Source organism: Nannobrachium achirus, assembly GCF_963921795.1.
Source record: "Nannobrachium achirus genome assembly, chromosome: 2".
Lineage (NCBI taxonomy): Eukaryota > Metazoa > Chordata > Actinopteri > Myctophiformes > Myctophidae > Nannobrachium > Nannobrachium achirus.
In genome coordinates, this window is record NC_137811.1 from 7,931,806 (window position 1) to 7,950,628 (window position 18,823).

At 42.0% G+C, this 18,823-nt stretch overlaps 1 protein-coding gene across 1 annotated transcript; it reads right to left on the minus strand.

Moving 5' to 3' along the window:
- Positions 1-446: 446 nt before the first annotated feature.
- LOC308296215 (scavenger receptor cysteine-rich type 1 protein M130-like) lies at positions 447-17,620 on the minus strand (the record flags this gene model as incomplete). The annotated part of the gene is made up of 7 exons (XM_080739387.1): positions 17,536-17,620; positions 6,800-6,826; positions 5,911-6,204; positions 3,204-3,509; positions 2,763-3,053; positions 1,321-1,626; positions 447-772 (listed from the first exon to the last, which is right to left on the minus strand). Exons 1-7 carry the CDS (start codon positions 17,612-17,614, stop codon positions 447-449), a joined length of 1,629 nt encoding a protein of 542 aa, XP_080595513.1. The 5' UTR covers positions 17,615-17,620.
- Between the last annotated feature and the right edge of the window lie 1,203 nt (positions 17,621-18,823).

Here is an 18,823-nt window from a genome sequence, read left to right on the forward strand (position 1 = left end):
GAACTTTTACTCAAAGTACCTCTGGCCAATCAAAGTTTGTCTTTTACGGGACTTTGCTGCAATCATTCACTATCACGCAGGAATAAGCTACAGTTTAACCCTACGGGCACGCCTATGCGTGTTCTTTGCTCGTGCATTTCACGATTTGAACCGGAAGTGTTTTGATGGTTTATCATATATCATATATCATATATTCGTTGACTTCTTTCTGCTGACTTCGGTAGAAGAGAGATGTATTGATAATATGAGCGGTAGGCCTATGGATCTTTTTTTAAATAGTTTTGCCGTTCAGGTCTCGGATTTGCCACTGCAGCATAACCCTAACCCTTTGGAAAGAAGAATTTGAAAATATTTTGACAACACAGGGATGCATTGTTTAGTGTAGTTAATATAACACACACACAGCAAGACTATAAGAAACTGTATAGATCAGTGTCATTTTTAAGTCATTGTTTATTACCTGAACAGATCACCTTCAGTCTGTCCGACGATCCAGAACCCTCCACTGTTCCACACTCCCTCAGTGAAGATTCAGACCCAACACAGGAAGATCTAATCCTCCATACACGTACATCTTTATCTGTAGTAACAGAACTCTTTTCCACGTGAGCAGCAGAGCCACAGTCCAGCTGTTTACACACTAATTCTGATGCTGACCTCGGGTTCCATTCAGAATAATAATCATTCACTGGTCTCCACTCTCCATGGTGTAACAACTCCAGTACACCATTACATTGACTGGTTCCTCCCACCAACCTGACTTCATCATACTCTGTACATAGACAATTGAATAAACATTATGAACCCAAGCATCCATAATCTAGGGCTAACATTCAACAAACAAAAACAGAATGCTTTAATATCTATAAGCTCAGATTGCTAGCCTGTACTTTAGATCTAAGAATGACTGTAGAGCAGAAATGGGGTAAACTGGGATCCAGCCTGCATGCTACGTTCAGCGTTCTCATTTCCCCCCCTCTTTTTTCTCACTCCGCTTTACAGTCTGGAAAGCCTCCTATATCTCTGTGCCCAAACACGGGGAAAATGACTTGTGTGCTTCTGATTGGTCTGTGGAGGGGCCAGGACCAGTGTTGGCCAATGCAAAACTCAAGTCACTTCCTGACGTAAAGACAATACAAGTTAAATGGACCCTGGCCAGACTGAGGTGTGAAGTGAGAAAAAGACAAACGTATAGTGAATCAGGCTGGATTCCTGGCAAGAAATGGGGTGCGCCTAGTGTAGAGTTTACAGCAAGTGGTTAAAAAGTAATAATGCTTTCATTATCAAATAATAACCAAACCTAAAGTTATTGTCCTTTACCTGAGCAGATGAGCCCAACAGTCTTGTCGGGTGAGCAGGTGTTTCTAGTTGAGTCTGAGGTTATACAGTCCTGGAGAACAGACTCACTGCCTTCACACTGGAACTCTTTGGTCCACATTGGAGCCTTCACTTCTCCATAGAGCGCCCCCTGGAGGACTGAAGGAGTACCACAGCCAAGCTGCCTACAGACCACCTCTGCATCCTGTTGGTCAAAGTTACCTTCACACACTGAGACCCACGACTGATCAGACTTCACCTCCACTCTGCCTGAACACCGACTAGGCCCATTCACCAACCTCACAGACTCTGGAGAGAGACAACCGTGAATTAGTTTTCCCCAAGGGCCGAATTATGTCTTGGGTACCAAGCCGAGGGCCACAAAATTGCAGGGGGCGACGGCGGCGTTCCGGCTACTCCAGCGACAGTTCAGATATCATCGTTGTCGGGTGAAAATCTTGTATGTCCAAAACCGTTCGTTTTGAATTTATAATTTTAAAAATTATTTAAACTAGTGAAAACGCCTCGCGTTGTGTGCTTGTAGATCTGCTGTTTTCACTACTTTTGTGCGACGGCCTTGTATGATTTGCGAAAGAACGTACACATTTGGAGATACGAGATTTCCAGCCGACAACGACGATATACTAGTGTTGTTGCTGCTCTTATGCCACCATTATTACTGTGGTTAGTGTGGGCCAGACAGTAGCCCCCCGCGGGCCGCAAATGGCCCGCGGGTCGCCTATTGGGGAACCCTGGTCTATATTCTCAAAGTCCAGGCATCCTACTGCATATTCACACACTTGATCCCTACTTAACGCTTTGGCAACTTGAAAATAGGTTTTGTGAGCCTGTCGATCTGCTATTTTTGCTATTTAAAAAATACGGTTCAAGAGTTACAGGCCAAAACGTAAAGTGGGGTGTTATGGCGCCACCATGCGGCCAAATGACACAATTATTTTTTATTTAATCCTTGAAATCATTATGAACCTCCTCTCCAAGTCTTGAAACTCTAGCCCCTATGGTTTGCGAGAGACAAATAATTGAATGTGAGTTTTTGCGATTCCCATTATAAGTCAATGGGGAAAATTAATTCACTAATAAATTAATATCAATTAAACTATAGAACCTTTCTCTTAGAAAAGTAATAGCCCACGATTCCCGAGTAAGGCGGTCGATTTGACATATGGCGCGAGTGTGTGGTGGCAAAACTGTGGGACTAGTGGCGTGCCGAAGTTTAGGAAGTTCAGGCTACATACACACAGACACACACACACACAGACAGACAGACAGACAGACCCACACAGCCACGTATAGGGAGCCTGTGCTTCACACAGCTCCAAAAATCATCAATCACACACACACACACACACACACACACACACACACACACACTGATACAATACTGTCATTGTTTGAAATAATTGTTTGTTATAATTGTCTGTTACCTGAACAGAACACCTCCAGTCTGTTGGAGGAAAAATGATTCGACTTTATTGATCCACAGTCCCTCAGTGAAGATTCTGATCCAACACAGGTAGATGTCATCCACCATATAAGTTCTGTTCTTGTATAAGTCCTTTCTGTGTGAACAGCAGAGCCACAGTCCAGCTGTCTACACACTACGGAAGATGAATTCCGTTCTTCGTAATCCACTGGTCTCCATTCTACCTGGTCTTTAACCTCTAGTTTACCAGTACAGCGACTGGTTCCTCCCACCAACCTGATTAAATTAGACTCTGTACAGAGACAAGTGAATAAACATTAAGAACCATCTCGTCCCTGTTCTAGGGCAAACATTTTGCAAGCTTGTATATCTGCTATTTTCAGCGAAGATTTACGTGAGTGGGCCTAGTGGGCCCTTGGGAATACGGTCCAGTTACTTTTACCTGAGCAGGTGAGTCCAACAGTCTTATCAGGTGAGCAGGTATTTCTAGTTGAGTCTGAGATTCTACAGTCCAGGAGAACAGACTCACTGCCTTCACACTGGAACTGTTTCATCCACATGGGAGCCGTCACTTCTCCATAGAGCGCCCCCTGAAGAACTGAAGGAGCCCCACAGCCAAGCTCCCTACAGACCACCTCTGCATCCTGACGGTCAAAGTCACCTTCACACACTGAGACCCACGACTGATCAGACTTCACCTCCACTCTGCCTGAACATAAACTAGTTCCATTCACCAACCTCACAGACTCTGGAGAGAGAGAGAGAGAGAGAGAGAGAGAGAGAGAGAGAGATGGTCTTAGAATACCGCTATTAAAAAAGGGGGGAAAAATTTTTCACGAAGAATTCTGTCTTACCTATGTATATGATATATTGTGATGTCACACTATTTGATGAGTGTGTGCTGATATGCACGGACGGTAGTACTCTACTGATGATGTGGCTGGTGTATTTGCATTGTCCAACGACAGATAAGCTCTAATTCGTGCAATATATTTCTAAGGTGAAAGAAGGCAATCTTGGTGACATGATTATTGTGTGTATTAAACTTAAATTCAGCAAATTCCGCCAACTTTCTTTTGCCAGAATACAGAGTCTATACTTATATATTCTACTTATACGAGAACATCTGTCTTGTCCTCATTTAGCTTGAGAAAGTTTTCACTCATCCAGCTTTTTATGCTAGACACACATGATTACAACAATGGGTCTAGAGCACAGGGGTCGCCTGGAGCTACATAAATATATAAGTGGGGTATCATCAGCATAGAAATGGAAATTCACACGATGATGAACCATAAACTTTAAGGGCCCTATTATGATCCAGGTCTTATGCCTTATGCCTTAACTTCTTTACCTTTTTTTTACTATTTTGAAAAACATTTTTAAATACTTCAAATGCTGATCTACATCTGCACGTTGTGAACTTGCAGATCAGTTATTTGAAATAAGCCCCAGGGGGGTCCAGGGGAAAAATCCGCCTAAAATGTATGCCCAAATTGGAACAGTTGTGGACACAAAACTACAATGATTGTGGCTAATCTTGTCCCACCAAATGTCAGCTAACCCCTGAAAATTCACAAATGCAGTGTAAAACATCACATTTCTCTTACCAAATTGTCCTGCTGTGATTATTTAGCTAGGAAAAGAGGATTGAAAAAGACCTCCGCCTATGGAAAATTTGCCTTCTGAATAGTGAATGAGCCTCAAGACCTCATTGAAAACATAAATATTGAATAGAGAAATTGTTCACCAAGGTGTCATCAATTGATAGGCAAAATTGTATGAATATATTCCAAACTATGTAAACTCTACAGATGTTTTAGTGAGAGTAGTGCTGTAATATTAGTAATGTTAAAGTATAGGGTGAAAAATGATAAAAACGAGTAACAATAAGTAGTAATAATACTGTAATAAGAGTTATGTATGGATGAAAAGTACAATGGCAGCTGATTACTATACTGTAGGACCACTGTAACAGTAATCAACAATGAAATTGTACTTTTATTTGGTCTCTATTGATTTATTGACATTTATTGACAGCTGTTCAGAGGTCAACACCTTTTGCCCCCGCCGGCGGGGGCAATGGGGTTCAAGAGGTTAAAAAATAAATAAAAAAAAAATAGTCAAAAAAGGCAAAGAAGTTAAGGCATAAGGCATAAGACCTGGATCATAATAGGGCCCTAGAACCTTTAAAACCTTTAAAACTTTTAGAATGTTTAAAACCATTAGAACCTTAAACCTTTTAAAACCTTTAGAACCTAAAACAATTAGAACCTTAAACATTTTAAAACCTTTTGAACCTAAAACAATTAGAACCTTAAACATGTTAAACCTTTAACACCTTTAAAACTTGTAATACTACGAATATGTTATAGGGAGAAAACATTCATTACATACTCCACTCGCAACCACACACACACGCACACAAGAGGTGTGAATCTCCATCACTAAGGCGATTCCATAAGCATCTCAATACTGCCAGCGATACGATAGCCCATGACGATACAATGCATTACGATTCACCCCTGTTCTCGATACGATGCGATACTATTCACCCCAGTTTCCGATTCGATGCCGATTCAGTTCTGCACAGTGGCACAATGCAAGTATGAATTAGGCTTCTTTCCCACAACGGAGAACAGCAGCAGAGGCAGCAGAGTTGCATCAACAAAAAAAGTTGTGAAACAGTGAAAAATACTTTGTTTTAAACACAAGCAGTAGGCCTACATCCAGCAACATATACGTGTGTGTGTGTGTGTGTGTGTGTGTGTGTGTGTGTGTGTGTGTGTGTGTGTGTGTGTGTGTGTGTGTGTGTGCAGTTAATAATATAGCACAGAAGCTTTCTTTAACAAAATGAGATGGCGGTGCATTCAAGGTGCCTTGGAAACACAAGATAGTATGAAATACAACATTAAAAAAACAATACAACCGTGGAGTTTACCAATTCAGACATGCCGCGAACAATCCATCGCAATCTTGTGTATTGTTATTACGAGCCATATCAATTAAACTCTGCATCATTAACACACACACACACACACACACACACACACACACACACACACACACACACACACACACACACACACACACAGATGAAATAAGAGACTGTATAGGTTATTGTCATTGTTGAAGTCATTGTTTGTTACCTGAGCAGAATACCTCCAATGTGGAGGAGGAAGTATCAGACTCCATTGTTACACACGATTCCGATGATCCAAAACGACAGGAAGGTATAACTGACCATACAGGTTGAGCTGTGGAACTATAGCTTCTTTCTGATGAAACAGGAGAGCCACAGTCGAGCTGTCTGCACACGATAGATAATGACTCCTGCTTCCAGAAAGACCGATATCCATTCGCTGGTTTCCATTCTCCCCGGTGTTTAACCTCCAGCCTACCAGAACAGTGGCTGGTTCCTCCCACCAACCTGATATTACGTTCTGTACAGAGCCAATGGATAACATTAAACATACAAAATAAATAACATTATATAGCAATAACTGTGTGTGTGTGTGTGTGTGTGTGTGTGTGTGTGTGTGTGTGTGTGTGTGTGTGTGTGTGTGTGTGTGTGTGTGTGTAGGATTGCTGCAAGGCGGAGCAAGCGGGAGGCTTCCCTCCTCAATGCGTGGTAAACAGCACTCTGCTTACAGGCTGACAACAAAATATTAGCAGCTACGCTACAGTATGCTAGGGTTAGTTTTAGGCATAGTTTTACTGAGGTTAGGTTAGGTTTAGGCATAGTTTTAATGAGGTTATCGGTTAGGGTAAGGGTTAGGTGGTTTAGGCATAGTTTCACTGAGGTTAGGGTAAGGGTTAGAGATACGGTTAGTAACCTAATGGGGAGAGTCGGAACAACGCTACGCACCCGGGGCCTACCAGGAGAGAAAACGAGCACTCCTTTTTCAATTTAGCTGTTATTCTTTTTTTTTTTTTTTTCAACATACTGTAACATTATATACTTTATATACACTGAATAGAAGAAAAACATTTTAGGATACAAACTATAATATTTTGTTGTTTATCATGTTTGTTTACCTGTTATGTGATGTTCAACCGGGAGAACTGAAAAGAAAAAGAATAGCATAATAGTTATAGTTTGAGCATGATTTGCTGCTATTTGTTTGACATTCATATGATGGGTATGAGTAACTGTATGATTTATCAGAACACACTATTGCAGGGGTCTTCAACAGGGGGTCACTTATACATGCATGTTTAAAATACAAGCAGGAATATATTAATCTATTTAAGCAAAAGAAGATACACATCAGCAATGGTTTTCTCAGTGGAGAGCTAAACCTAAAGTCAAATATACATAAAAAGTAGGAATTTAATTCCAAAAAGGTAGCACATCCAAAAATGTAAATCAGTGGAGGACAAAGTACTCACATTTCCACTTTTTTATTGGCACACCAAAAAGAACGCTTACGCGTTTCGGCTATGAGCCTTCATCAGAGCATTCACATTGTAATGACATTCCTGGATCAGTCACGGACAACAGAAGTATGATTTATATATTAATAAATCATAATGTACACTTTTTGTGTTATGACCTGAACACAAGGGAGAGACCCTCTTTTTTTAAAGGGACTCCTTGGCTAAACCAACCCCCACTTCCTGTCACGCATGGCTTGATGCAGTGCAAGGATACACTTTTATTGCCCCCTGGAATGTTTACATAAGAGATAAGACTCTTGCCAACATGGGCTTCCTCTGCCATGCACTATTCAGTCTCTCACTGACTGAAGACAACCAATGGAAAAACATGGAATGTGATGATAACTTCTCAATGAAATGACATTTATAACATTCAAATATATGGTGGTATTGCCATATGATGTACATCAACTATATTTTGAATTTAACGTGTACAAATATGTTTTTCTTTCTTTATTTGACTTTTATCATCATGTACTCTCTACACAATTTGAAGCAATGATGTTTGGTATCTAAGTGCATATTAACTCATTGACTGCGCCGCCACGAGTTTCCCGAGTTATTCTCATTGTCTGAGGCTGCGTCGCCCGAGTTTCACGAGTTGGGGCTGTTTTCAAGGTTTATGCAAAAGTACACTTTCCCCTAGCCTGTTACAAAATGTCATGTTTCTATGATAAAAGGGTGGTTAAAAATCACACATCAAAGTCAGCTTGTTTGAAAACAAAGGAGAAATCGACCTCCCCAGTCCCCATGACCCAAAGTGAACTCATTTATCAGGACACGGCTTCAGTTCTGCCGACACAGTGCGGCGCGGCCGCAGCAGTGGTGAAACAAAACTAGCAGATCTTCAAGCAGACCATTCTGCATGAATCAAAAACTTTTTCACTTGAAAAGCTGTGACCTGCTGCACTGGGTCACCCTAACTCTAACCCACACACAGCTCCATACCCACACAAAAAAGTTCAAAGTTTCTACAAAAAAAGTTTACCAAAACGGTAAGACCCAGCAAGAAAACAATGGCTACATCAGAGCCTCGTAGCAACCGCCCGGCCTCTCAGGCCTCTCTATACCAAAACAAGCCAACACAAACACATCAACAACACAGCAACACCTCCCAGATGAAAGCATTGACAAATCAACACTCAAAGTGTTATAAAAGTTTCAACATAAACTTACCTCAGTGTGATGAGGAGAGCGTTGGTGTAACACACACACACACAGAGAGAGAGACAGATAAGTCCAGTGCCGTTTAGTGTCAGTAGATCAGTAATCCTATAGTTTCATTCGTGTAGTTTTCTTTTTCTGTTTGTGAGCGGGTTTCATGCCCTCACCGCGGCACAGCAAGCGCCCGACGGCTAGCCATGGTTCGCCGGTCGCCTCTGATTCTGGTTCCCGTCGCGAACCAGCCCGATCCCTGGACGCGGGCAGACGGATGAGGCGGCGCCGCCGTCCCAACAACACACACCGCGGGCAGACATGGCTCCACTGCCCGCACTCCTCACGCCGGAATCGGTGGCTTGCGTGAGGCCACGCGAAGAACGCTCTGCCATGCCCATGTCGCCGAGAGATAACATCGAGACGCTCTCCCAGTCCCAGAGTGAGATGTATGTATTATCCATATCATTGATCCATTCAAAAACAGCAGATAGCAGTCAGACACTGACTGTCAGTGCAAGTTCACAGCGCATCACTTTGTAGCCTACTTTCCTGACTAACTAACTTTCGCTAAATTATTCACTCGATCAAATGATGTGTAGCCTACAGCTCCGTGTCCGATGCAGATGATGTCATCGGCAGCACTGATGATTGTCAGAGCAGTATAATCAGAGAGTGGTGTCACCGCGGGGTCAGAAACAGCGCTGGTCACGTGGTTCATTGTCACTTTACACCTCATAGACTTCAATGCATTTTGTAAACTTCCGGTTGGCCGTTTATCACTATACGCCAATAGATGTGTGCGTAGAAGACCTGGCCCCATGAAGTGAACGGGAGTGACGCAACTCTCCATTCTAGGGCTCTGATGATTGTGAGTGGCACCCCCGGAGAGCAACACGCAACCGCAAAGACGACCCTTTCTATGCGCGTAAGTTGTGCACATGCAGCACACATTGCGCGCGTGCACACACACACACACACACACACACACACACACACACACACACACACACACACACACACACACACACACACACACACACACACACAGTATATTCTGTATAATGTATTTATTTATTTAGATGAGTAACTAATCGCTCTGGGTCTACTAAATGCCTAAAACATTTCCCATGTCAATATGTTCAAAATAAAACAGCATAATGGCAAATATAAATGTATTTTTCTGTTCAAGTTATTCTAGTCAAGGTATTGATGTTTTGTCATTACCCATAACAGTAAAATACATATTCCCATTTTCACCATGCAGTACCCCTGCATACCCATAGTACACATACACCCACAGCAAACCTTTATGTATCTCATATAGCATTGATGCTTTTCACACACACACACACACACACACACACACACACACACACACACACACACACACACACACACACACACACACACACACACACATGGAAACAGAACTTTTCATTCAATTTGAGGAGTAAATAATGTATTTTATTTTGGTATGCGTTTTCAGAAGCTGATCAAGGAAGTGCTTCTCTGTCAGGCACTGGGACACAGAGACCTTCAAGCAAAGGAACAGGCAAAGGTAAGATAAAAATAATGATATTTTATATATATATATATATATATATATATATATATGTGTGTATATATGTGTATATAAATATATATATATATATATATATATATATATATATATATGTGTGTATATATATATATATATATATATATATATATATATATATATATATATATATATATATATGTGTGTGTGTGTGTGTGTGTGTGTGTGTGTGTGTGTGTGTGTGTGTGTGTGTATATATATATATATATATATATGTGTGTGTGTGTGTGTGTGTGTGTGTGTGTGTGTATATAGGAGCTCCTGAGCTTCACCGAAGCCATTGTCGAAGCCTGGTGCACCCCGCGACCCACCCAACCCCTCTGGCCCGATCCTCGGAGTGTGAGGAGGTCAGCCCATGTCCCTGAGAAGATACCGCCCAGACCACGAAGGAGAAACCCTACAAGGGTCTGCTACATCTGCAGCAAAATACATAAGAAAAGGAGTGAGACCTCATTCTACTGCCCTTTGTGTCTTGTGCCTTTGCACAGGAGGCTTTGTTTCGAACGGTACCACGCAGAGATTGACTATGAGCATGCAAGCGGTGCTCGACGTCGACGATAGACAGACACATTTTGATGACATGAGTGTAGACATACTGTGTACCGATTTGTGTGATTTTAGGGCAAATTCTGTAGGAGCAGTGTCCAAAAATGTGTTTGAAAAAATCGGCCTGATGGTGGCGCTATATGGGACAGATCCATTTTGATGACATGAGTGTAGACATACTGTGTAGCGATTTGCGTGATTTTAGGGCAAAATCTGTAGGAGTAGTGTCCAAAAATGTGTTTTGAAAAATCGGCCTGAAGGTGGCGCTAAATGGGACATATCCATGTTGATGAGATGAGTGTAGACATACTGTGTACCGATTTGCGTGATTTGAGGGCAAATATTGTAGGAGCAGTGTCCAAAAATGTGTTTTGCAAGAATCGGCCTCATGGTGGCGCTAGAAGAGGGGCATGTGAGAATTGATGGGTGGAGGTTGTAGGTTGGCAGGCAAGGAGTGTGTGTGCGAAATTTGGCATGGATCGGGGCAACGGTTGCGGAGATACGATGTGACGTGCAAAAGTGTGACGTGTGACGGACGGACAGACAATGTGCCCATTACACTGTAAGAAAATATTGTTTTTGTTTCAAATCATAAAGTAAGCATCTGATGTAATAAATAAAGAGCTGTGAGTAAAAAAAAATGAGTTGTTTGCTTGAAAAGAGACCATTCACAAAAACTTCTTTTTCTCCAGTTGTTATTCTGAGAGGGCTTGGTTTTGGTGAAACAAGGGTTTTCAAATGGCTATAACTAAAGAAGTGTACATGATAAAAACATAATTATTTTTTCTGTGGAAACTAGAAGTTATCCTCTTTCATCTGGGCCATGGCATGACATAGTCATCATTAGACAGAATTAAAAAAAAAATGGTAAACATGGTAAAAAATCAAGAAATGCTTGGCAACCTAGCTTGATAGTTCACTTTTAATGGTGGCAGTCAATGAGTTAATGATGATTACAAATATCTGGTCAGATGTAGGAAAGTAATATTCCTTAGAACTTTATCATCAAAGTTAATTTTCATTTTTGTTCAAAGGAGGATGAACACAGGCATCTCTGCCTTCGCTCCTCCCATTGCGGAGCTTACAGACAAAAAGTTCCGCCTCCCATGAAAAGCCTGGACCTTGAGGACCAGGCAGTTCCCCAGTCTCTCTCCGGAAAATCATCAGCAAGGAGGCAGGATAGACGTACGGTCTCCTGCAGATCCTCTCTGCTCAGTTCTTCCAAGACTCCTACCAAACTCATAGCAGAGTCGACTCAGGTCCTCTGTCTGTGAGCTCAGCTTCGCGCTCAATCAGCAGGGACTCGAGAGTTGGACTCACATCCTCTCGCTGTCTCTCCTGCAAAGAGATCACAGAGTGGGACACGCATTGTCCTCTGTGGCCTCATCTACACAGGGTCGACACACGTCCCCTGCCAGACTCTCACCAGCGGCCGGGCAAGTTACCCTGCCTCTCTGACAGACTCTCTCGACTAGTGGGATTGGAGCCAGCGCTCTCTCACTCCATCGACGGCAAAGACACCAGACTTGGGTGATAACCACCAAAGATACCTCCAGCTCTACTCCAGCAGCACGCCTCGACTTCCAGCCTCTCTTCTCCTGCCCTGAGGGATGCACGTCGACGCCCTGCTCCACCAACTCCAAGATGGCCACCGCCACTCAGCACATGGAAGCCGCATGGGCCGACGCCTTGCTACCATGCTAGCAGCTACACGACGCAACACCACATGGTCACCATCCAGCTCTAATGCTCTCCTCTTCTCCTCTCCTCACCCTGCTAGACTGCTACGCTAGCAGCTACACTCGTCATCTACAACACGCTAACGGACGCGCCGAAATCAGATGTTTGCAGGCAAGCAGTTTCTCGTGTCAAGTGGCAACCATTACAGTGTGTAGTGCAGTGTAGGGGAGATATGTTTTATTGATGTTGTTTGACTTTATTTCTTTTATTCCCTTTTATTAGGATGTACCCATCTGACCAGTTCTGCTTGTAGATCTGTCTTTTTCACTGCATACTTTAACGCACATGCTTTTGGGTTTTTAACCTAATTTTGACCTTTTATCCTTTACTCCATTTATGGTTGTTCCTATGAATTATTATATGCATTTTCCTTTTTAATAAATGAGCACTATTAATAAGGTAATTTGTCATTTTTCGTAAATATTCATATTTTACAGTATGTATGCACAGTAATGAACATTTATTGCAACTCTGCCAAGAATTCACGCTTTTAAACAATAGCGTGATAGAAAAATTATGTTTCATAATTTATTTATGAAATATGATTTTTAATATTACGATATATTAATACTGTATCCATATTCAGTATTCATATGTTCGCTACAACATCACATAAAGCAAATTCACTGTATAGGGAAAGGTCAGAGTTCACCTACAGCTGAAATCTCAGATTAATCACCAGGGTCCAATCACAAACACTGCTTTGATTAAATAAATTAATTCATCATCATTATACAGCCAATAAACAATGATTCAGTTTTGTGTTCTAATGTTCTTTGTTTGAGGGGTCGTTTAGTTTGTCCTAAATATGCTAGACCACGGGGACATAGAGCATCGCAGTTGAAGCCCCACCCCGTCTTCACTCTGGGGTCGGAAGCGTTTTCCCCATTCATTTCTTCCATAGACATTTCATAAAATATGTATTTAAACGTTTTTAAGCCTCGGACAAAGCCACCTCGACTTGTGAGGAATCATGACAATATTCATTTTTTTTAATGCAACGATTAATTAGAAAGCTGAAAAAAGGGCAGAGTACAGGACTGTGTACATCATTATTTTAAAAATTGCGGAAACTACACTCCCAGAATGCATTGCGAATTACACTTATTTCTTGAAATATATTACGCTTAAATCACATATTACGCTTAAAATTACCTTAAATCACGCTCAGTTTAGTTATGCAGGCCAGCATATGGCCTGACATGTAGTGATTCTCATCTCTGTGGACGCTCTTATCGTCATCTTTAAAATACTGCATCATATTTAAAAGAAAGACACTCCTCACGGAGATCTGCTGAAGTGCAATAATCGGCTGGGCAGACAGGGGGCAGTAGCTAAACCGCAAGATACACGAAAGAAGAAGAATCTCCACCAATCACAGACGTCGATTTCACCGGATATCCATTTTAGCAGTATCTGCAGTTTTTCTCTGTGCGATCATGAAAAAAAAAAAAAAAAAAAAAAAAAGTAAACATGTTTTTACTAGAACTAGAGTGATTGCATACATACTCGGGGGTTCTACAGGAGCATATAGAACCATTTTACAACCACAAGCCTACTGGTAAGTGTTCATGAATTTTATACATATATACACAATATATGTTGTGACCCCACCCCCACCCTACGAGGGTATGAGTTGAGGTGCAAAAGTGATGAACTATCATTGAGGCAATAAGCTTGGCAATGTACTGTGGTTAGTATTTGTATTTCAGTGGGTGGGGGCATGCGTACAGTACAAGTGGCTAAATATGTATTTTTAGAAACAATAAGCTGGCAATATCTTTGTTACTATTTACACCAGCCTCCATAAGTCACATCTGCACATGAAAGATCACGGTGCATCTTGGGAATGGGCTTATTGTGTCTAAAAAAGACACATTTAGCCACTTGCATGCATGCCCCCAACCTGGGGGCATGCATGCAAATCAAAATAGTTAAAATCACAATTTCTTTTTAGAAAGAAGTAAATTAAAACATTTCAACACTCATCTTTTCTTTTCTCTAATCACTATCTAAAATATGAACCCTTGTTGTAAAAAAAACAAAGTTGTCCTTTAAACTTCCCCCAAAATGACCATATCATCCAGAGGCATGGCCACATTATAGGCTATCGTCCCTACCTTCAATAGACTTATATACGAGTAATTTAATTTTTTACAACATTTTACAGGCCCCCAATGGGGCCTGTATCTCTAGTTATAATTATTGTTCATGAATCTGTTATTAGTTGTCATTGTACACAAATCCATGCCCTAGTTGTCCCACATGAGCTGCCACAGTCTCATAAATCATGTTTTGGGGTGAGCATTGGATACAACTGCCAATCAATGGTGATTTGGTCCTACTATAACCTTGTAGCTATAGCATTAGGGCGCATTCGAACTATGTCTGCACTGGACCATACATACAGACAGACAGACAGACAGACAGACAGACAGACAGACACATTTTTAAATCCTGACCATTGCTCTCCTTTTTTGTGCAAGACTCTTTTTTGAAGCGGTGTGGAGCAGCGACTTCCAATATACAGAATTGTCTGTCCTATGCCTTGTCCTCACTCACTCACTCACCGTCGTCCAGTGCGAACAGGATCTGCGCCTGCGCGACTTTACACCCCCTCTGGGAGCTGCATTGCGCAATGACATCAGACAGTGTGGAGTGGGGACATGCTGCCTTGTTTTGTTAGACACAGCCAACATGTTGTCTAGGCAGAGGCGTTCTAAAGTCTGGCTGTATATTTCATGACAATGTGCATGTTAATGTCACACTGTCATTGGCTGCACCTGTGTGCTGTACTCGTTTTGATAACGAGACGTCAGCTTTCATATATTCAGTTGTCAACAGTTAGAGCCTACTCAAAGCTCACTGCATGAACAGACATCTCGATGTCTCCCCGTTCTGTGTCCCAGCTAGAGAGTGCCTTAAAAAGTGTTTTCAAGCCGCCTCCTACCACGTTCTGACTGCTGTGATCAGTGCCGTCATCATTATAACACAAAACAAGCTGCTTGTTCAAAGTGCTCCATGTTGTTATGCTCCCCTATACATCACATGTGCAACTTGTGCAAGAAAGAAACATGTGTAACTCCATTGATAGAAGTGTAGCAGCAGCTCCAACAAGGAAGCACAAAGTAGCCTATAGGCTTCTGGTTCTGACTACCGCAAAAAAAGGGGCATTGCACTGTAAAAGAAATATTTACAGAATATATATATATATTTTTTTATCTTTTTAATAAATAAATAGCCTACAAATAAAATAAACATGTAGCTGTTAATATTATGGGCTCATTGGGCTGTATGCAGAGAAATATATTTACTACACCCAGCATTTAGCTTGTCAGAGTGGTTGTGTTGGAGCACCTCAATGCAGCTGCAGAGTTCATGTGCAACCTCTTCTTCTTCTTCTTCTTCTTCTTCTTCGAGAGATTGATTGATTGATTGATTGATTGAATACTTTATTAGTTTGCATAGGAAAAAGTACAGTTTCATGACAGTACATGTCACTAGTACAAGGTCAACTAAAAGAATATCATAGTAAGCTTTTCAGCTTAGAACACATAGAATTTATAGATCTAGAACACAGAATTCATAGATCTAGAACACAGAATAAAAAACATGGATCTGGAACTGCTCTAATTCACCGCTTCACTTCGAACCAAGGTTTGATTTTTTTTGTGTGAGTGAGTGAGTGAGTGAGAGAGAGAGAGAGAGAGAGAGAGAGAGAGAGAGAGAGAGAGAGAAAGAGAGAGAGAAGACAAGACAGACGGACGTGGGGTGTACATCAGGAGTCTGAACTGAAAAATAGCAGATATACAAGCTCACAGTGTGGCACCGAGTGTCGCGCTGCGAACTTGTAGATCTGATATTTTTGAAAGTTTTTGTTTTTTTTTCCACATGAAAAAACATTTCTATGTCAGTTTCTATGTTTCTATGTCACTTTTTCATGTGAAGAACCCCCAAAATATTTAGGGACCCCCCAGAAGCAAACTTTGAGTTACAAATGTTCGCTTAAGATTTGCACACATTTTCACGACTTTTCAAAAAATAGCAGATCTACAAGCTTGTAGACTACAAGCTTGTAGATCTGCTATTTTTCAATAGCTAAAGTATGGCCCCTCCACCTTGGGCCCTATAACTCAGTCCCACTCCCCCCCCCCCCCCCCCCCCCTTCCCCCCTTGTGACGCCCCTGTTCGCTTCTGTCACAATGTTTACAGTATCTATGAACTCAGCAAGAAAAAAAAGAAAAATAACACAACTGAACAAATATGTAGCAACACAACCCTCTAGGCGATGACATTAACAGTTCACTATAGGACATGACCTGTTCCCTATTCCCAGCTCTTATTCCTTCATTAAGTGATAGCGGCACCATCATATGTGCAATCGTTATGCAATGATTTAAGAGATTTAAGAGTCGCCAGCATATTTAACACATGGGAGAGTGTTCATATAATCATATATATATACAGAGAGAGAGAGAGAGAGAGAGAGAGAGAGAGAGAGAGAGAGAGAGAGAGAAAGAGAGAGAGAGAGAGAGAGAGAGAGTGTGCACAAACAAACAGGCATATGGGCAGACAGACAGAGGGAGAGAGGGGCATCAGGGGAGAGTTTAAGGGTCATTTTGAACAAACTTCAAACAAATGCCTGCAATATCAACCTTTTTTGGCCCCAAGGACCCCTTCGTTCCAATATGTGCAATGTTGCAGATTGGAACTGGGACAGCATAACATATAAGCTGATAGATGGCTGCTCTCTCCTGATTGGCTGAAACATTTGCAACCCCCTGAAAAAGCATTTTCGGAGGGCTGTTACTGAACAAATATTCTATAGCAGCAGCTGCCGCGCTGGTCCTCAAAGAAAGACGAGAGGCACTGTCTACAATAACCGATTTATGCCTGTGGCCGATTCTAAAAGCACCTTCTAAATACTTACCTAGATTTCAGATTCCATACATTAGAAAATAAATATTTAAGAACTAGTGAAAATTGCCAATCTACAAGCTCACAACGCGGCGCAAACGTCTAATTTCTCTTTTGGGTCTCGACCTGAAAGGTTTGGGAACCACTGCTGTTCATAGCAGTACATAGCAGTCTTGAAAGGTAAAAAAACAACAAAAGGGGTTATCGTCCTAAATGGGATAAGATAAACATGAGCAGAATGCAGTGTCTGTCCCAAACTGAGTGCGCAGATCATTCCTGGTCACCACACAGGGCTTACGTCACTCTAAAACATGTGATCATGGTGAGATCACCAGTCTCACATGGTATCAGCAGCTGGTGGATCAGATCTACTTACATGGATCTGGCTCCATGGAGTCCATGGTTAGAGAGGGAAGCAGCAGAGAGGCCACACTCAGCCACAGAACCGTCTTCATCCTGCTGTTTGCTCCTGTGTCTGCTGAATACCTCCACAAATATACCTTCACTCGCCCACTGTGTACTGACACACCCCCACCATAGCCTGACCAAACATGTCCATCCAGCCACAGTATACCCAGGCCAGGAGGCTCCTCACCCTGGCCACAATAGGTGATGTAAATGTCACGAACCTGCAGACACCGGAAGTGGCGGATATGCTGCGGTTAACGGAAGTTCCGTCATGCGCTGCAGTCTTCCGGTGAAATTCTCCCGGCGGAAGTAGCACCGTTTCATGCCGTTTCAGCCTATGGTCGTAACCAGGCTTTTCTCTTCGCAGTTGCGTCCCACTGGGAGGAGGCCCCGTGGCAGGCCAAAGACCAGATGGAGGGATTATATCTCCAAACTGGCTTGGGAACGCCTCAGTATACTCCCTGAGGGAGTGGAGGAAGTTGCTCCTGATAAAGAAATCTGGAGGTCTCAGTTGGAACTGTTACCCCCGCAACCCGATTCCGGATAAGCGGTCCAGTCCAGCATGATAGTGTCACCTCCTCCTCACACACATGTTAACAGTCATTAACAACAAGCCGACAACAACGAGCAAGCATGAAGCCATCAGAATGGTCACCGATAATTAAAAAAAGAAAAGGCAGCATGCTGTGACAGATAAAGCCCAATGTCTGAGTAACATCATCACCCATGCAACTATGCGATGCGATCACCCATTTCTGTCTCAAGCCCCCAACACCAATGTCGGTGTAATATGCATGGTGTTGTTGTCCTTCCTGACCGAGACACAAGCTTGTTCTTCAGGAAACAATTGGATTTTCCAAAACAGACCCGTCACCCATCGATCCCGTTTTAAAGAGAAAAGAAGAGATTAAAACCAACTTACTAGGGTTAGGTGGTGTTGATGATGACAGGTTTATATCCGATCTGCAAACTCAAAACTAGTCGCGTCCGCCTAGTTGTCTGACTGTTGCTGTTGCAGCTGCGACGCGTTACAGACATTACATGATTATGTCAATCCTACCTTACTGCAAAAACACATTTCTTATAGAAAACATTTGTATCATATTCTTCTTCTTATTCCTTGTTGTATTGTTGTTTTTACTGTGCAAATAGCGAGCTTTATTAAGGGAAAAAAAAACAGATGTATTTTCCCTTTTTTAATTGGGTAAAAAAGCAACATTTTGAACACATTTCGGTTAACAACGGTTATCGGTTAA